The sequence below is a fragment of the Myodes glareolus genome, chromosome 1 (assembly GCF_982192425.1).
Source record: "Myodes glareolus chromosome 1, mMyoGla1.1, whole genome shotgun sequence".
Taxonomy (NCBI): domain Eukaryota; kingdom Metazoa; phylum Chordata; class Mammalia; order Rodentia; family Cricetidae; genus Myodes; species Myodes glareolus.
Window position 1 is genome coordinate 97,850,120 of NC_142026.1, and position 20,983 is coordinate 97,871,102.

Consider the following 20,983-nt stretch of genomic DNA (forward strand, 5'->3'; position numbering starts at 1 on the left):
GGCAGTATCCCAAGGCAAATATGAAGATATCACCTTGCAGCTCTGACAGCTGGATGCAGCATGTGGAGAAAGGTAAAGATGATCTTCCAAACAATGAGTCTCACTAAGGCAAACAGAGCATGTCAGAGACCACACACACCCCAGCCCTCTGTTAAAATAGCTCTTGCATGCTGTGGAACTGGAGAGTGCAGATATGAGACATAAATTTGTAATTTCAAATTCTAAGTAGTGGATGCAATTGTAATTGTTTCCCTAATCTACAATTTTACAGTCTAATATAGTAATTAAAAAGCAGACTCACCTATCAATTACGATTTCCTTCTGCCTTAGAAGTCCTTCTTTTATTTTCAACACTGATTCCCATTTACTGAAATCCTGAAAGCCAGAAGGTGAGTAACTCTGACGGGATGATCCAGGCAAAACCTGAACAAAAAGTGTACAAGTTTAGCATGCTATCTAAAGGGAACACTTACAGATCATCCAGCATTTCCCCAATGGTTTCCATTTAAAAAAAGAAAAACAGGTCTCTCTCCTCCCTCCCTTCCCCTCTACCCCCTACCCCAAAAAAGACTATGTAAAAGGACATATACAGAGCAAACCAGCAAGTCAGAGAGGGAGCCAGCAATCCGTTCCTCCATGGTTCTGCCTCCAGTTTCCAACCTTGAGTTCCTGTCCTGACGCCCAATGATGGACTAACTTAAGATGTCTTCCTTCATCAGGTATTATTTGGAACAGTATAGAAGACCTCTAGTAGCTAAAAGCAGTAAACTATCTAAACCATTCCTGCCAACTTCTCAATCTCCTGAAGAGGACTACTTAAAGGAAGGTGAAGACAGACCAAAAAGAGCTCATGAATTATGGGAGGGGGTAGCTAATAATTCATAAAAGGAAGGATGATAACCATGAGCAATGCCACTACTTTCAGCTAGATCTTGGCAGCATCAGGAACACTCAGAGAGAGCAGCTATGCTAGCACGTCTACAGAGTGTTTCAGAGACTGTATGATAGAGACACACCTTCAAACTGTATTACTTTCCCTATGGACAAAAAACCAGCATATCAAAAATAACGATTCTTCATTGTATATTCCTGTAGAACAGTCTAATGTGAAACATTCCTCTTACACTGCAATCATGCTTTATGAATCCATCAAAATATATTGCTAAATGCCCCTAGAGGATGCATTGGTGCTAATGGTTATAGAAGTGAGGAGTTTTTCACTGAACAAAGCACTGGAATTTCTGAAAGCAGCTGAACTAATAGATGACTTCCTGGTCTAGGATTACCTGGACAGTTACTCTGTGCTGTTTGGCATTTGGCATCTTCTTTTCCTGTTGAATGAGGGGAAACATTTTTACAGGGATGACTGGACCTGTTCATGGACTACTTATGGACCAGGAAAGAGCAATTTAAAGGACTGGCCAACCCAAAGGTCTGCTTCCAACCCTTTGCCCTTCTTCAGACAGTTACTTTAGAAAGTCACTTGCCATGACTACCAAAAGACCACTATTTTCAGAGAAACCAAGCCTTTAGTATCACTGACAAAACTTTTGCAGTCATTGACACACAAGCGGGCACTTCAACCCATATCCTTGTGAAACCAAAGGAAAAATTGTGTAGCTTGAAGAACAAGATGGCTGTGGCCCAAATGGCTACTTCTCCTCCTTTATAGATAGGTCCCTGCCCTGCTGCAGCACTGATGTCTAGGCTCTGAGCACCACTGTAGTCTTCTCTGACACACAGTGCCATGGAAACTCTCTCACTTGTGGAGTGTTTTAATGCCAAATTAAATAGACATAGAAGCCAAAAGTACAGATATTGGACCTTAAAGATATTCAGTTATGTAGTAAAATGCAATAAAACTGGCTTTTCCATAAAAAACACATTTACAAATACTGTATATTAAAGAATTTCAAGCACTTTACAAAGTAAGTATGTAAATCTAATGAAGAATTGACAATAAAAGTTTCAAAAGGTCTATTTGTCACACTACATATAAGATCTTACATTCATTATCTTATCTAAGTAGAAGTTTACGGAGAACAGGTCAGTTATTACCTCAGGAAGCAGTACAATAAGGGAAACGTTCTATGGCTCGGACAAACACTACCAGGAGGGTTACCACAGGAAAGAGATAAAAACAAAACACAAGACCAGAGTATCCAAACTGTAAATTATCATGATCTTATCATTTAATTTCATAATCACAAATATTTTTCAAGATATAAACATTACTCACAAGTAACTATTATGCAGACGATTTAGATGGCCATTTGTCCCCATTGTAGTTACAAATAGGGCTATAATATACTTAGACTTTAAGAAAATTTTCAGATATTTAGCATATAGCAACAACAATAAAAACCAATATGGCAATGCCAGAAAACTAGAAAGCAGTTCTTGAAAGAGTAATAAAAAGAGGCTTTAGCTGGGCGTGGTAGCTCAGCAGAGGCAAGGCGGATCTCTGTGAATTCAAGGACAGACTTTTCTACAAAGTGAGTTCCAGGACAACCAGGGCAGCGAGAGAGAAATCTTGTCTCAAAAAAACGACAAACAAACAAAGAAACAAACAAGAAAGAGGCTTTAAAGGTGATATGAAATGGAAGGGGAGTACTAGGAATGGGAAGGTTTAGCCACTAATGCTGTCTGCCCACCAAATGGTAAAACCCTATTGCTGAAGGCACCATGTGCTATGTTTGCAGGACATAGAGAATCAACCTGGAACTCAGTCGTAAGCTTCCTACCTGCTGACCAGCTTCCATAGCTAGAAGGTACTCAACTGGCTGCTGAAGGTAATAGAATTGTGTATTACACTAACATCCAGCAAGGCAAAACACAGCCATTGGTGCAACAGTGGCAAGTCTGTTGGGGGTAATCTGATTGAATCTAAGGTCTAATATACAGGATGGAATTTATGTCTGGTACTATAAACCCAGTCACAAATTTATGTATACCTGTTATTGAAGCACTCGAGTTTTTTCTTGTGATTGGTGACTTAGTTCCACCCACTTCAGTTCATTTGCCCTTTCCACTGTCTAATCCCCTGTTGAGAACACCCCCACAGTGCAGAAATAAGAAGCTATGTCCCAGCATACAAAGGATCCTTAAGGGTTCTATTCCATCTATGAATGGCATCCTTGTTTTGACTGGCTGCTTCCTACACAAATCAGCCCTCCAAACACTATGTAGCAGACTACAGTCAGCAGACAGAACTACAGCTGAGACCCAGGCAACCCAACAAAGAACACCCGCTCTTCACACACTGCCTCAGCCTATGTGCCAACTAATGGCTTGCAGCACACACTCTGAGAACTGTGTTTCAGGCTTTATACCCTCTGCCTCCTTTATGAGAAAAGAAGCTACATAACAGATAACTGTCTCCTCACAGAGCCATGACACTACTCTTTATATAGTGTTGGCTGCATTTTTCCCCACAGCTAAAACTATCCTTCAGGAAAAGCCTCTGCTGTGCTTTGTTTTAATGCTTGTTGGCAACAAGAAAATAACAGAAGGAACAAGGGATCTGCAAGAGAATGATATCTAACAACAATATTTGACTTGACACACTTTGAGCCATTGGCAGAATGGATTAATTAAAGCACCTGCTAAGTATTTTGTTGAACATACGTAAATAAAGCCAAACATAGAGTTTTATTATCATTTGCAATCCTTGATCTAAATCCCTCAGAAACAAAATGAACAAAAATTAAAATGAGCAAAAGGGACAAAAAGTTGTGCCTTTCCTTGTAATTAAGAAGTTAACATTAAACAAACAATAACCAAAATTAGCAGGATTCTTCCTTTCTAAATATTAACACAGATAAAAAACAAAGACACACACAAGAAACAATAACACAGCAAACATCCCAACTTAAAGAAAAGCACTCCCCCTCCCCCAAATCCATTCCTTTGTTTCTGTTCAGAAAGTGGCAGTACTCCAAGGGGTATGGACAAAGCATGGCACATCTATCAACTTGAGGTAGGATTAAGCTCCTCCCTATGTACCTCCCTATGTTGCTTGGTAAGGCAACCTAGTATGAGGAATAGTAGGTTCCCAAATGCCTGCCAAAGCATTAGGGAACAGGCCTCGCTCCCACTGCTAGGAGTCCCACAAGTAGACCAAGCTACACAAATGTCACATATATGTAGGGTCCTAGGCTGGTCCCATACGAGCTCCTTAGCTGTCAGTCCAGTGTTTGTGAGCTCCTGTTAGTTGTCTCTGTGGATTCCCTTATGATGACCTCGACCCCCACCCCCACCCTGTCCTTGGCTTATACACTCCTTGTTCCCTCTCTTCAAAAGGATTCCTGGAGCTCAGTCCAGTGCTTGGCTATGGATCTATGGGTCTGTTTCCATCAGTTACTGGGTGAAGGTTTTGTGATGACAACTGGGGTAGTCACCTATCTGATTACAGGAGATGGCTACTTCAGGCTATGTATTCACTATTGCTAGGAGTCTTAGCTGGGGTCATCCTCATAGATCCCTAGGAGTTTCTCTTGCACAGGTTTCTACACCCCCATCAAGATATCTCTTTAATTACTTCCTCCCTCTGTCCCACCTTCAATCCCATCCCTCATGCTCCCATTCCCACCTGTCCACAATTTATCTAGATCTCTTCTATTTCCCCTTTCCCAGGGAAATCTATGCTTCCTCTTTAGACCCTCCTTGTTACCTAGCCTCTCCGGTTACCTAGCATGGTTATCCTTTACTTTACAGCTAATATCCACTTATGACAAGTACATACTATGTTTGTCTCTCTTGTTCTGGGCTACCTCATTCAGGATTTTTTCTAGTTCCATCCATTTGCCTTCAAATTTCCTGATGTCATTATAATTTTTAACAGCTGAGTAATACACTTCACTGTGTAATGTACCACGTTTTGTTTATCCATTCTTCCTCTAAGGGACATCTAAGTTGTTTACAAGTTCTGGATATTACAAATAAAGCTGCCATAGTTGAGCAAGTGTTCTCATGTTATGATTTAGTACCCATTGGTGAGTGTATGCCCAAGAGGTAATGCTGGGTCTTGAGGTAGATTGATTCCCAGTGTTCTGAGAAACCACCATACTGATTTCCAAAGTAGCTGTACAAGTTAGCACTCCCACCAGCAGTGGAGGAGCGTTCCCCTTACACTATATCCTTTTCAACACAGGCTGTCATTGGCATTTTTGATCTTAGCCATTCTGACAGGTATAAGATGGAATCTCAGTCATTTTGATTTGCCTTTCCTTGATAGCTAAGGATCATGGGCAATTCTTTAAGTATATCTCAGCCATTTGAGATTCTTCTGTTGAGAATTCTATTTAAATCTGTACCCCATTTTTAATGGGATTATTTGGTATTTTGATGTCTAATTTCTTGAGTTTAGATATTTTGGAGATCAGTCTTCTGCCAGATATGGGGTTCGGGAGGATGTTTTCCCATTCTATAAGCTGTTGTTTTGTCTTATTGACAGTGTCCTTTGCCTTATGGAAGCTTTTCAGTTTCACGAGGTCCCACTTACTGTCAGTCTCAGTGTCTGTGCTACTGGGGTTACATTGAGGAAGTGGTCTCCTGTGAAAATGGGTTCAAGGCTTCTTCCCACTTCTATCAGCTCCAGTGTAACTGGATATATGTTGAGCTCTTTGATCCACCTGGACTTGAGTTTTATGGATCTATTTGCATTTTTCTATATGCTGCCATCCAGTTATGCCAGCATCATTTGTTGAAGATGCTTTCCTTTTTCCATTGTATAACGTTGGCTACTTTGTCAAAAATGAAGTATTCAAAGGTGTGTGGATTTATGCCAGGGTCTTAGATTCAATCCCATTGATCCACATGTGTTTCTATGCCAATACCAAACTGTTTTTATTACTATAGCTCTATAGCAGAACTTGAAGTCAGGGATGGTGACACCTACAGAAGTTCCTTCATTGTATAGGCTCATTTTAGCTATCCTGGGATTTTTGTTTTTCCACACTGAGTATTGTTCTTCTGAGATCTGTGAAAAATTTTGTTGGGATTTTATTGGGATTGCATTGAGTCTGTAGATTACTTTTGGTAAGACTGCTATTTTTACTACGTTGAACCTACCAATTCAAGACCATGAGCTATCTTTCCATTTTCTGATCCCTTTCTCAATTATAAGATTTAAAATTCTTGATACATATATATCTTTCAATTGCTTAGTTAAAACTACCCCAAGATATTTTATATTGTTTGTGGCTAAAGAGTGTTGTTTCTCTGATTTTATTCTTAGACTAGTTATCATTTGTGTATAGGAGGGCTACTGATTTTTTTTTTTTTTGAGTACCCACATTACTGAAAATATTTACCAGCTGTACAAGTTCCTTTGTAGAATTTTTGGTGTCACTTGTGTATACTATTATATCTGCAAATAGTGAAAGTTTGACTTCTTCCTTTCCAATTTGTATCCCCTTGATCTCCTTTTTTGTTGTCTTATTGCTCTAGCATGAACCTCGAGTACTATACTGAATAGATATGGAGTGGACAGCTTTGTCTTGTTCCTGATTTTTGTGAAATTGCTTTGAGTTTCTTTCAACATAATTCACAATAGTTCAGGATCTGGTCTTCAAAAAGTTAAAGGAAATCCAAAAGAAACAAAATACAATAATTTTCCATTAAATTGAAAGAAGAATAAGCATGTATATTATCTTTTCAATGTTCTAAAGCAAGGGTTAAAGAACCTGAGGGGAATAGAACACACTTAATTCCAATTGTTTCTTCTTCACAGATCTATATTATGGCCTTAAAGAGATTTTGTTTTCATAACTTTTTTAGTAAATTCTTGCATTATTTTACATACCACAGTTTTCCCTCCCTCCTTCCTCTCCTTCAGTTCCCCCCCCCACCTCCTGTACCCCCGCCATCCACTCATCCTCCACTCAGAAAGGGGAAGGCCTCCCATGGGAATCAACAAAGCATGGCATGTCAAGTTGAGGCAGGATCAAGTTCCTTCCCCTATAATTCGTGATCCTAGAGAAGCTAAATAAGAAAGTGAACCTGAAGAAAATCATGTAATTATCCTCCTGGATATTGGAAGTAGACAAGATTGCCAGGCAAACTTGGGGGCACGGGGGTGGAGGGAGTTGGGGGGTGTATGTAAGGGGAGTTGGGTAGAGAAAAGGTCGAAGGGGAGAATTCAGGATAGTTCGGGGGAATGGGATGGGTGGGATGGAGGAAGGATGGATATGGGAGCAGGGAAGTAAATATCTCAACTAAGGGAGCCATTTTAGGGTTTGTAAGAGACTTGATTCTAGAAAGGGTCCCAGGTCCAAGGAGAGATCCCCAGATTGTTCCTTGGGCAGCAGAGGAGAGGGTGCCTGAACTGACCTTGTCCCATAGCCACACTGATGAATATCTTGCATATCACCATAGAACTTTCATCTGGCGATGGATGCAGATAGAGACAGAGTCCCACACTGGAGCACTGGACATAGCTCCCTAGGTCCAAAAGAGGAGCAGAAGGAGGGAGAACGTGAGCAAGGAAGTCAGGATCACAAGGGGTGCGTCCACCCACTGAGACAGTGGGACTGATCTAATGGGAGCTCACCAAGACCAGCTGGACTGGGACTGATGGAGCATGTGATCAAAATGGACACTCTGAACGTGGCTGGCAATGAGGGCTGACTGAGAAGCCAAGGACAATGGCATTGGGATTTAGTTCTACTGCATGGACTAACTTTGTGGGACCCTGGTTTGTTTGAATGTTCACCTTTAAAGACCTGTATGGATGGGGGAGGACCTTGGACTTCCCATGGGGCAGGGAACCCTGATTGCTCTTAAGACTAGAGAGGGAGGGGGAGCTGGGGAGGGGGAAGGAAAGGGGAGGCGGGGAAGAGGTGGAAATTTTTAATTAATAAATAAAAAAAGTATACAATAGGCAAATGAAAAAAAAGAAAAACAAGTAAGGAGTAACTCGAGTATAATTGTAAAATAAGTAATAGTAAAATAAGAAGTAATTTGTATATAATTTTCAAAAAGTTGGGCTGGAGAGGTGGTTCAGAGGTTAAGAGCACACTGACTGTTCTTCCAGAGGTCCTGAGTTCAATTCCCAGCAACCACATAGTGGCTCACAGCCATCTATGATGAGATCTGGTGCCCTCTTCTGGCATGCAAGCATACATGAAAGGAATGTTGTATACATAATAATTAAATAATTTTTTAAAGTGTCTTTTGGCCATTTGAGATTTTTCTGTTGAGAATTCTCTGTTTAGATCTGTACCCCATTTTAAATTTGGATTATCTGTTGTTTTGATGTCGAGTTTCTTGAGTTCTTTATATATTTTGGAGACCAGCCCTCTGTCAGATATGGAGTTGGTAAGATCTTTTCCCATTCTGAAAATAAATTCCATTTATTGTTGATCTCAGTGTTTGTGCTACTGGTGTTCTATTCAGGAAGTTGTCTCCTGTGCCAAGTCATTCAAGACTACTTCCTATTTTCTCTTCTATCAGTGTATAACTGGATTTATGTCTTTGATCCACTTGGACTTGAGTTTTGTGCAGGGCAACAGATATAATCTATTTGCTTTCTTTTACATGCTGATACCCAGGTATGCCAGCACCATTTGTTGAAGATGCTTTCTTTTCTCCACTGTATAATTTTGGCTTCTTTGTCAAAAAATCGAATGTCCATAGGTGTGTGGAGTAATGTCAGGGTCAGTTCAATTCCATTGATCTGTCTGTTTTGATGTCAACACTATGCTGTTTTTATAACTATAGCTCTGTACTGGAGCTCGAGATCAGGGACAAGTTATTCTTCCAGCAGTTCTTTTTTTATACAGGATTGTTTTAAAGAAGGAACATTTTACTTTGGCTCACAATTCAAAACCATAGTTCACTATAGCAAAAACAAACAAACAAACAAACAAACAAAACCCATGGCAGCAGGAACTTGGAGTATCTGAACCATTACATTCAAAATCAGGAAGCAGAGAGCAAAGATGAGTGCTGGTACTCAGCTGTCTCCTGTTAATTCAGTCCAGAATCCCATCCCATCAAATAGTTCCAATCGCTGTTAAGATGGGTCTTCCAATCTCAGCCTAATCTAGATAATACCTTACAAGTCTGCCCAGAACATTTTCTCCTAAGTAACTCTAGGTCTTGTTGGGGCATCAATTAAAATGAACTTAAACGACACTCGAGGCAAGCATGTAGAAGAAAATAAGTCCCAAACCAGAAATCACTGAAGTTTAAACCAGAAAAACAATAGACAAAAATGAATATGGATGAAAGCTTGTTATGGGGTAAAACTCAAAGGCATGAGGCCAAGAAAATAGAGACTCCTCTGTTAGAGCAACACTTAGGGCTGCCAGTGTGCTCTATAGATGCTGGCGTAGATAGTCCTGGCTGTCCTTTTCTGCTATAATTTCAGTTCTAGACTTCACCTTCAAATAACATGAGATCAAAGTTCAAGTGAAATAAATAACTACCCATTAAAATGCAAGAACAAACTTTACTAACAACTCAAAGTTAAGCTGACCTTTCAGAGCTGCCAATAATCTAGGAGAGCCAGGATGTTTTCTATTAGACGATAATTCAGTTTCTATAATTGAAAACATCCCCTCCTCTATATCCTATCAATAATATATTTGCCTCAAGAAGTTGGAAAAACAATAAGAATTTATGTTAAATAAAATCATAACTAGCCATGATACCCGAAAGCAAAATGTAGTTTTACAAACTTAGTTATTGTTAGGTAGAAAAATATTTATCAAAATTTACATATTGATAAAATAGAGAAAAACTGATGTTCTGCTGTTTCTCTGAGAATTTCAATAGTATAGTTTTCTTCTGTTAATTATAGACAATTTAAGTAATCAAGAATATAAGAAACTTACAAATATGTAAAGTGTTTCTCATAAGTAATAAAATTTAATTGAAAAGGAACATGAAATATAAAGGTAATCCTAAGGGCTTGTAACTGTGTCAGCTAGCCTGAGAAAGGAACACCAAAGTGATGCTTCTGAATTTAAAAAAAAGAATCAAAGGATTTTTTTTTAACAAACAAACATTATTATGAACACATTGTATAGCTGTCAAATTTAGGGAAAGAAAATAATTCATTTAGATGATTTACCCAAATATGCAAAAAAATCCATTATTCTTTGCTAATTAGAGAAGAAAACACTAATTCAATAGACAAAGAAAAATTGTAAGTTCTCTGTATATAAGCCCTAACTAGACTCAAATATGTTACTCTATACATTTATAGACTCAGGATAAACACAGACACACACACACACACACCCCTCCTCATTAGAACGGCAAATTCCACTCTCCTAATTGAGTAAGAATAGCTTATATCTACAATAGCAAACATGCTACTGAGATGAAACCCAGATGCTATAAAAAGTTGCCAAAATATGTCACTTAGTGGCCAAACATGATCTACTAAAAGTTTCCTCTAGTGTGTCTGAAAATAGCTGGTGCTCTCTGGCTGGACAAACAGTGACCCTAGATACTGCAGTGCCGCTGCTCTAGCTGCAGGGCCACCTCTGCAGTTCTTCAGGGTGTTATCGCTCTCCTTCATGGACCTTTCTCCCAGAGCTCAGGCATCACTCACAACATGTCAAATAGCACAGCAAATCTCCCTCTGCTTCCAAGAATAGTCTATCTAAAGTAGGACTTTATAAAAGCCTTTTGGTAAAAGAATGATACCTCAGCCAAAAGAATCTCAGAAATCTCAACAAATAAAATGAAAATTAGCTACAAGCAGCATAGAATTTAACAGATTTTTATTTACTGATAAAATATTAATAAAAGAACTATGAATTCGGTAGAAACTATGCCTGTGTTATCTGTGCAGTACGTTGCCACATCTTTCAACAAAACCAAGGCAAAAACACATTTTCAATAGTGTCATTGGTCATCTTTTCCAATCAAGTGATCCCAAGCCCTCAAATCTCTGAATTACATATGGAACTATGTTTGTACTATGGAACTGTTCTTTTAAGACTTTCTTTTTTGAACAGTAGTAAGATAAATGATCTGGCTGGTTCTCTGAAACGGGGTCTCATAGTCCAGACCGGCCTGGAACTTACTATATATAGCCAAGGATGACCTCGAATTCCTGATCTTCCTGCCATTAACTCCCAAGTGCCAAAATTACTGGCTTCACAGTTGGCTCAGGAACTGTTATTTCTTCTATTTACTTTTACTAACTCTATAATGCTCTCCTGTCATTCAAATACACTTTACTGAAATAAAAATTCAAATGTATTGAATTATATAAAGAGTAAAAGAAAACAATAAAGAGAATACACACATATACGCACTTATACCTTAAAAGTATGTGTACATGAAAATAAAACCTTAGAAGTTTTTATCTCTACCATTCTCTAAAACTAAATTACCATTAACTTTCATTTAAAGGAAGAAACATTGCTTCCTCTTAAAACTCAATCTAGGTTACATCTGTGTTAGCTTATCATATATTTTATTTTTAAAATGCCAACCAAGAAAAGACTGATACATGAAACGTGGTGTCACTATAGTTATAAAATGATTGAATGGTGTGTCAACAGGTGACGAGTAAGGGCTAAGGAAATGGTTCAGTGAGCAAAGCACCTGCTGTGCATCATGGGTTCTAACTTCAGATCTTTAGCATCTACATTAAAAGCCAGGCACAGATGATGGAGAGATGGATTAACAACACTTGTTGTTGTTCCTAAGGACACAACTCAGATTCCAGTACCCAGGTCTGGCTTGGAGATCTTTAACTCCAACTCCATGGGGATCCAACACCTTCTGTGGTCTCCTTAGGCACCTGTGCTCTTGTGTTTATGTGCACATATCCAAACACAGAGGCATCCACATAATTACATAGAAAATACATTTTTTAATGACAGACATAGTGGTGCATGCCTACAGTCCTAGAACTAGGGAGATAGAGACAGGAGGCTCCCTAGAGCTTGCTGGCCAGTCGTTTGCCTGAACCTCTGAGCTCCAGATTCAGTAAAAGACACTATCTCAAAAATTAAAGGAAGTGATTGAGAGAGGAAGTTTTGGCCTCCACATGCACAGCCACACATATGCACCTGCACACACATAATGCATACACATACTCAAATTGAAAAATCACTTCCCTTAAAAAACTAATAAAGATTTACACTTCAAATAAAGTTAATCATGAATTCCCCCTGAAACCTTTATTGTTCTTACATTCAACATTAACAGAGGAATTCAATTAATTTATTTTTATTAGAAAATTAGACATCTACTACTTAGTCAAATTGGACAAAATCACTAAAAGTATATTTATAATTCACAATAAAGTTAACTATAAGTGGAAATAGATGTAAGATGTGGCTCCACACACCTGTGAACCTAGCACTTGAGAGACAGAGGCAGTGCAGGTGACCTTCCACCACACAGCGAGTTTGAGGCTGGCCTAGGATACAAGACCTACCCATGCTAGCCCCTCACTCAAAAGGGTGAGAGTATAGAAGTTACTGAGATAAGGCATTTAATATAATATGGGCCTATTTTACATGGTGTTTAACATTATGAGTACCAATGTACCAGATAATAAAGACAGTTTTTACTAAATCTGAGCTGTAACAGAAATAGCAACATATTTTCTATTAAAACTCAGATTGCCAGTGTGTTTTCACCATATTTTACTATTAAGAAATGAAAGAAAAGCTAAAATAATTAAAGTGTTCTATGACAAAAACAATGCCTGCATTAAAGCACAGCAGAGAATTATTAAACACTATTAATGATGGTTATCTTAAAAGGGGAGAGAGCTCTTTTGTGCTACACATCAATTATCTAGCTTTCCTTACTGTTCATATGTTGGTTGTTTTCTATTATCACACTTAGAGATATGTAATGTTTTCTTCTATATCTTGAAAGTGCCACTGAACCATTTTTCCAGATCAACCTTGAGGGCCTGCACCTGTAATCCCAGCAACAGAGAGGCAGAGGTAGGGGGCTGACAAGTCTAAGGTCAGCCTGTTCTGTATACTGAGACCATTCCAGACTACAGTCTCAGCTTATTGCAATCTTATATTTACTGCCCTGCAAAAGTTAAATTCTTAGCTTTTCTCAAACAAAGAAGCTTCTTCAAAGCTATTAGACTAAACTTTGGGATATTAACCTAAATTTCAAATATAAGTCAAATTCATGTAAAAGCCTGACCATCAACATATAAACTAACATTACGGTATGAAAAGTTTACAAAGCCAAGAGATATACTGATATGTTTATTTCTATTCGGTTTATTGTTTCTGAGGGGAAAAAATGGTTAATATCTACTGATAGACTAATTCGATCAATTACAATACACTTAATGCTCCCAAAGGTTTCCAAACTAAAATTATTGAAATTAAAAAAAACATGATTAATATATAAGCACATATAATGTCCAACTATACCAAGAAAAAAACACAAAAACACTTCAAACTAAGAAATTAATCAATGAACATGCATAATTTGAATACTTTTTTTAAAATTTAAGAAATATGAAAGCAGAGATATTATGGGGTTTTTTTCTCCATTCTGCATGTGCCTTGCCTTGGACTAGCAATCAGGAGTTTGACAATAAGAATGAATTAGAGATTGAGGCAGAGACCACACCAGCCAGAACACATGAGTGACCCGCCTACAAGCAGAACTGCACCCCTCCATGAATTCTGCACCCCCAACTGTGACCATTTCCCAAGCTCATGTGTCCCAGTTAGTCCCTGGCCCCACTGCTGGGTCCTCCAGCTACCCAGAAGACATCTGCCAAACAGTCCCATGCCACACAAACCAGAACTGGTGAGTGACCTGCCTGTCAGTGGAACTGTACACCTCCCTGGATTCTGTCCCCAGTGACCTTTCCCCAGGACAAAGCTATCCCAGTTCTGCCCTGGCCCTGCTGCTTCTGGGCACTGCCCCCAACCCCAGGGGACTTCTGCTACTGAGGCATAGACCATACTAGGCAAAACCAGTGAGACCCTCCTGTCCTGTGGTCCACCCCCACCATCTCAGAACCAGCACCACAACTGGGCACTGCCACCAATTCCAGAGGAATCCTACTGCTCTGCTGCAGACCTCACCAGTTGAAAAGCGGGTGAATAGCCTGTTCTGCCTTGCAACTGGACTGCTGTCATCCTCCCGGGTTCTGCTCCCCTAAGACCCACACCACCACCCAACCCTCCCACCTCATCATCCTCCCTGTGGCCAGCCCTTCTCCAGAAATCCATCAGACTCCATAGGCCTAGACATAGTCCACACCAGTTGACAGAACATCCCCCAGCAGCTCTATGGGAGGCCAGGCTAGTCCTAAGTAACCCCGATGAAGGCTCTGGCTTTACTGGAGACCAGGTCAGATCTAGAGACGCAAGAAGATTTCGCCTTTACCACAGGCCAGATCGAATCAAGGGACCTAAGGCCCCAAAACCCCAGTGGAGACACCCTACTGGACATGAAGATTCACTAGTCAACAGAACTCTTGGCCATCTTGGCCACTAAGGCCAGAAGACTAGAGAAGAAACAGAAGACAAGGAACAAAACACCCACCCAACAAAGAGGAATACAGGAATCAACACCTAGACCAATAATCAACCCAAATCCAGATGCCTAAATGCTAGTTTAAAAACACAATCAGTGATCATGGGAGAGGGTAGAAAGGGAGAAAGGGAAGGGGGAGAAAGGGAGGAGAGTGTAGAAAAATATATAGCTCAATAAAAAAAAACAATTTTAAAAAGTCAAAAAAAAAAAAAAGAACACCATCAGTAACAGAAACCAGCTATCCCAGGACAGCAAGACCTGAACACTGCAATGCAGGTGAAGCACTTAAAAATAACTGTATGAAGATGATAGGGTTTCTTAAAGAGGAAATAAAAAATAACAAAGAAATGGAAAAGACAACCAAAGAAAATTGGAGTAAATCAATAAATCTCTTAAAGAATGTCAAGAAAATTGGGGGTGAAGGTAAACTGTTCAAGGCCTGAAAATGGAAATAAAAGCAAAAAAGAAAACACAAACTGAGGGAATTCTGGAGATGGAAATCCTGGGTAAGTGAACAGGTACTATAGATAAAAACATCACCAACAGAATACAAGAGATGGAAAACAGAATATCAGGTGTTGAAGACACTATAGAGGAAATAGATTTATCAATCACAGAAAACGTAAAATCTATAAAATTCCTAACAGAAAGAATCCAGGATATCTGGGACACTATGAAAAGACCAAACCTAAGAATAAAACAAATAGAAAAAAGAGAAGAATCACAGCTCCTTAAAGGCACAGAAAATATATTCAACAAAACCATAGAAGAAAAATTTCCCAAACTAAAGAAAAATATACCCATAAAGGTACAAGCAGCTTACAGAACAGCAATACATTGGGCCAGAAAAAAAAAACCAACAACCTCACCACACAATGATCAAAATACTAAACCTACAGAATAAACAAAAAAAAAATACTAAGAGCTGCAAAGGAAAAAGGTCAAGTAACATATAGAAGTAGACTTCTCAGAATTACACCTGATTTTTCAATGGAGGCTCTAAAAAGCCAGAAGGGCCTGGACAGACTTATTGCAGATTCTAAAAGATCATGGGCACCAGCCCAGACTACTATACCCAGCAAAACTTTCAATCACCATAAATAGAGAAAACAAGATATTTCATGACAATGTTAAATCACTCAATATCCATCCATTTCCAGACCTACAAAAGATACTAGAAAGAAAACTCCAACCCAAGGAAGTTAGCAACACCCAAAAAAAAAAAAATCACAGGCAAAATCCAAAGAAGAGAAACAGATACAGACTCACTCACACAAACACACACACACACACACACACACACACACACACACACACACACACACACACACTACTAACACCACCAGCACCACCACCAACAACAAAATAACAGGAATTAATAATCACAAGTCATTAATATCTCTGAATATCAATGACCTCAATTCACCAATGAAAAAGCACAGACTAACAGAATGGATAGAAAACAGGATTCATCCTTCTGCTGTATACAAGAAATATACCTCAATCTTAAAGACAGACATCACCTCAGAGTAAAGGGGTGGAAAAAGATTTTCCAATCAATAGGATTTAAGAAGCAAGCTTGTGTATCTATCGTAATATCTAACAAAACAGACTTCAAACCAAAATTAAAAGAGATGGAGAAGGATATTTCAAAGAAAAAATCCACCACGATGACTGGTGTGGGAAGTCCTTCTGTATAGTGTTGCTTTTATTGGTTAATGAATAAAGCTGCTGCTTTCGACCAATGGCTTAACAGAATATAGTCAGGCTGGAAGAGATATATACGGAAAGAATAGGCAGAGTCAAGGGAGATGCCATGTAGCCGCGGGAGCAGACAGACTCTGGAACTTTGCCCGGTAAACCAAAGCCACGTGGCAATACACAGATTAATAGAAATGGGTTAACCAAAGATATAAGAGCTAGCTAATAAGAAGCTAGAGCTTATAGGCCAAACAGTCATTTAAATAATATAGTTCCTGTGTCTCAATTCTACTTAGTACTAGTGAAAGCATGGTTATTAGGGGACAATCTACAACTACCAATTTACTAAACCCAATTTATTATTCCAAACAACAATCTATAAACATTTGTCCTTACAGATAATTTACTTCATCAATGAATCTTCTCTTTGCAAGAGATGGTAACCACTACAGAAAAGCAGAACCAATCAACATGCAGAGTTGTGGAACCTGTCCTAACAGACACATCTACAAAACACTCCCACATCTGTGGCTCAGGGAACATTGCAGAACAGAGGGGGGAAAAGGTGTGAAGACAGAGGATCAGGAAATTTGCTGTGAGACTGTGTCTCCTGGTAACAGAGAAGCTATAGTTATGATGTCTCACTAACATCACTGCTCAAATATAATCTGAAGTAGGGTGGCATCAACAAGTATGTCAAACTGGCCAGGGAAAAGCCCATGAGGCTTTTCAACCCTACACAAAGAACTCTGGGCAACTGAGGAAAATAAAACCAATAAACCAAAATTCTGAGTAAGCATTTCTCTGCGTGAGGAGGTTGGGGAAACAAAGAAAGATAGAAAGGCCACATATAAGTTACTGTTAGCACTAGAGCTTTGGGGTTTTGTGGAAGAACACCAATCTGTTTACCTGAAGGCTTTTGAGACAGTTTCCTTTTGAAGGCCAAGTTGTCCTCAAACTCAAGATTCTCCTCCTGGGCCTTCTAAGTGCTGGAATTACAAACAGGCAAAAGCCATGCTTTTGTTCTAGGGTATTTCACAGGCATGCCTTTTAAAATTCACAAAAATAAAATTCACATTCAAATAAAGCTAAATTTAAAAGCTGAATAAAATATGTGTGTGCGAGTCAATGTTGAGAGTTTATAAAGCACCAAGAAATGTTGCAAATCTATTGAAGAAACAAAATAAAATCTTAATTCAAAAATAAAATACAAATCAGGAAGCACAGACTTACTTAGTATGGTCTTTTTTCACATTTGCCCTCCAGACATGCTTTCCTTTTAAAACAATGACAAAATACATTGTCTTGATTACTCTACTATCCACTGTATGTTAATCACTTATATACTTTCTCCCTGAAAGAGCATTGAAGAGGATTTAAGAATTGCTCCTAATGGTTCTACAGGGTAATTCAAAATCACCTGATAATCTTTTCCAATGCTTACTATATCACTGTGCTCAACTCTTCATTATGTATTTAAGAATCAGCACAGGTCCGAACTCCATAGAAAACTGACCTATAAAGAATAGGAGGCAGCTAGGTACAGCTACGTACACCTGCAATACCAGAACTTGGGAGGCTGAGGGAAGAGAATTTGAGTTTGAAGCTAGCCTGGGATATATAAAAAGGCCTTATCCCCAAAATAAGTAAAGAAAAAAAGAATAAACATCAAATAAAATGAGTTACTGAATAGGCTCTCAAAGAGCCTGCAATCTGTCTAGCAGATTAACATAGAGCAGATAGAAATGAACAGGGGAATGTAAAATGGCTTAGCAAAGGTCAGGGAAAGCTTCACAGAAAGATAACTAAGGAAGCACTCTGACGGAACATTCTTGTGTAAAGTACCCTGGCTTAGAATAGAACAGTAACCTGTCCACAGGGTCACAGGAAGCTGACCAGAGTCAGAGCATAAGACAGAGGAATGTGATAACAGACAAGACAAAGCAGATAGGGCTTGAAAGACCAAGCTGAAATATTTGTTTTCAGCCTGCTGAAAAACGCAAAAGGGCTATCCCAAGCACAGAAACTTCCCATCACAGGAATTCTGTATTTCATGTCCCAGGAACCTTTCTGATAAAGTGCTGAATCCTAATGCTCTGTTCTCAGCGTGTTTTTATATGGATAAAATAAACTATGTAGAATTCTAAATATCTTTGTAGGTACTCCATACCTCAGCAGTACAACATAACATATAGTTGGTGTGAATGACTTTGGATAGGGTCAAGGCATCCTGGCACCCTGGCACATGAGAAAAAGCACCCGCAGAAAAGCCACTTTCACCTTCCTCTTGCCTCAACCCTGAAGAAAATCGTGCAGTCTCAGAAAATCACCCTGAGTCTTCCCATCCTTACCTCACTAAAACAGATCATATGCTCCTCAGTGGAGAGGTGGTTCTCCTACGCCCAAAGGAAAGGGACCACTATTACACTCGCTCAGATGCCATGGAATATTACATTTATCACTACTTTACTATTACTATAAATAATCTGCCTAGAGAAATTACATAGTGTGCCTGGCATGACAGTGCATACCTGCAGGATCAAGAGGCCCAGAGAAGGATCTAAACAGTCAAGCCTTGCTAAATTCTCCTTACTTTATTACTAGATCACACCTGTTATCTTCCCATTAACTGCCTACTTTTCCATTGAACCTAACATAAAAAAGCAAGTTTACCAGTTTCTTTGGGCTATTTTCCTATAAAGATTCCATGACATACAATACTTAAAAGTATGTGCTTTTCTCTTGCTACACTGCCTTTTGTGTTAACAGCTTCACTCATGAACCTAGTGATGAGGGAAGTAAAGAAGCCTGTTTCTCTTCCAAAGAAAGTTACATTTCCAAAGAACAGTTCAGGAAGTGGAAAAGGGGTAACTTCACAGGGAAGAGCCTGAAAAACACTACACTTCTGCTAGGTGATCAAGGTTAACAACCGTGATCATTATGTCAGCTTAAAGGACCCTTGATGAAGAATATAATGAAATTGATCTTACCTCTTTGAGCTTAATATCAGGAAGGTATTAACCAACCTAAGCATGAGAGAAACACCAGACCATCAAGACTCAGGGAGATGCTATAAAATATCCATTATTCTTAAGAACTACCAGGATCATTTAAAAAGCAAATTTGAGGAAATTGTTAAAACCAAGTGAGCAGAAAAGAGATGTGATTACTAAATGTAGTTTTAAAGAGAGAGACATTAAGAAAAATTAAGTAACAACATTATTAAAAATAAATGGTAGCATCTGCACAATTGTTGAGATAATCATAGATACTAATGGTGAATGCTAATGTGGGAAATGATGTAAAGTGTATAGAAACACTGTACTATCTCTGTCATAACTCTAGAAACTGAAAACTGTTCATTTAAAAGGTAGAACGCTTGGGATTAGAAAAGGAAAATTACAATCAAATTATTGTTTGTTAAAGAAAATTTTGTGACACAGTAATATAGGCTCTTTGTCAGTGTATTACATTTCTTAATTAATTATTTTTTAGACTTTTTCAACAGGGTTTCCCATAACCCGGGCTAGCCTCCAGCTCACTACATAGTTGCTGATGACCTCCTGCTTCTACCTCCCAAGCTCCAGGATGCAGGTACATATGTACCTTCAATTTCAAAACAGTGACAAATACAATATTTCAAAATAATCTCAAGTTACCATAATAGGTTTCCCTTCCTACCTTTAGGGCTTAGTTCCAGATCCTAATTTGAATACTAAAATCTGCAAGTGCCCAGGTTCTTATAAAACAGCACATATCAACACACATATCCCATGTATACTGTAAATCATCTCTAAGTGGCTTATGTTAAATTTAGTAGAAATTGTATGTAAGTACTTATCAAATTATTATTTATGGAATAATGAAAGAGCAAGTCTGTGTACACTCAGAATACAAGTTTGAATTACTTTCTATTTGCTGTTGGCTGGATCCATGGATATAGAATCCACAGACTCTGAAACTCAACCTTAAAGAAAGTATCTGACATTTCTACAGCAAGAGCCAAATGCACTGCCAGCATTTCAGTAGTTTTGTGGTCTACAGTCCAAAATAAACAAACAGGGCTTTCCTCTCTTTGCTCTTCCCATTCTCAAGAGCTTTGTCCTTTACATTTTCTTAATGTCTGCCTTCTGAAAAAAAATGAATAAACAAGAAATTTAATTTAGAGTTTAGTAAAAACAACAACTGTTTTCTATAACATATTCAAGGACTTGAGCTGCATCTCTTCATGGCCATATATTACAGCTCCATTCTCTGAAGGCAAAAAGAACTTGAGTACTAACATGAAACGGATACCTTGTCACAGAATCGCTGATAATCACTGTGTACACTTCTTGTTGCTAAACCCTTAGTCACAATACCATTCCACAAATTTCTGAAAAGTCATGTGTCCAAAAGTGGATTCTAATGATAATGAGATTCCAAAGGAAGACTCACAAACACTTTTAAGAGTTTTTCCGGACTCAGTTCCAGAATTTTTGAGCAACACTCAATAACTGACCAATGTTTCTACTAAACAACCTGCTAACAGAACTTGTTAAAACATAAATAATTCCTAAAATTCCAAAGGAATTAGTATGAACAGCACAGCTAACTCCCAAAAGGGCAACCCTGAATGGTCCTCACTCTCATACACATTGACAGTAGAACTTGGATTCCAGTTTTCAATTGTCAGAACCCATATTACCCTCCTAAGATTTGTGCCTGCCATACATGATTTTTAAATAAACTTGCAAACATGCAAAAAAATAAAAAAAAAACAGGACGTATTTAGTCTGTGGCA

At 38.7% G+C, this 20,983-nt stretch overlaps 1 protein-coding gene across 5 annotated transcripts in view; it reads right to left on the reverse strand.

The window, feature by feature from the left end:
• Cep85l (centrosomal protein 85L) overlaps positions 1-20,983 on the reverse strand; it is a 114,324-nt gene that overhangs the window by 46,009 nt on the left and 47,332 nt on the right. For all 5 annotated transcript variants that reach the window (XM_048424999.3, XM_087911042.1, XM_087911044.1 and 2 more), the window contains one exon: positions 302-423. In XM_048424999.3, coding sequence (XP_048280956.2) covers positions 302-423 — 122 coding nt within the window. The remainder of the gene's footprint in view (positions 1-301; positions 424-20,983) is intronic.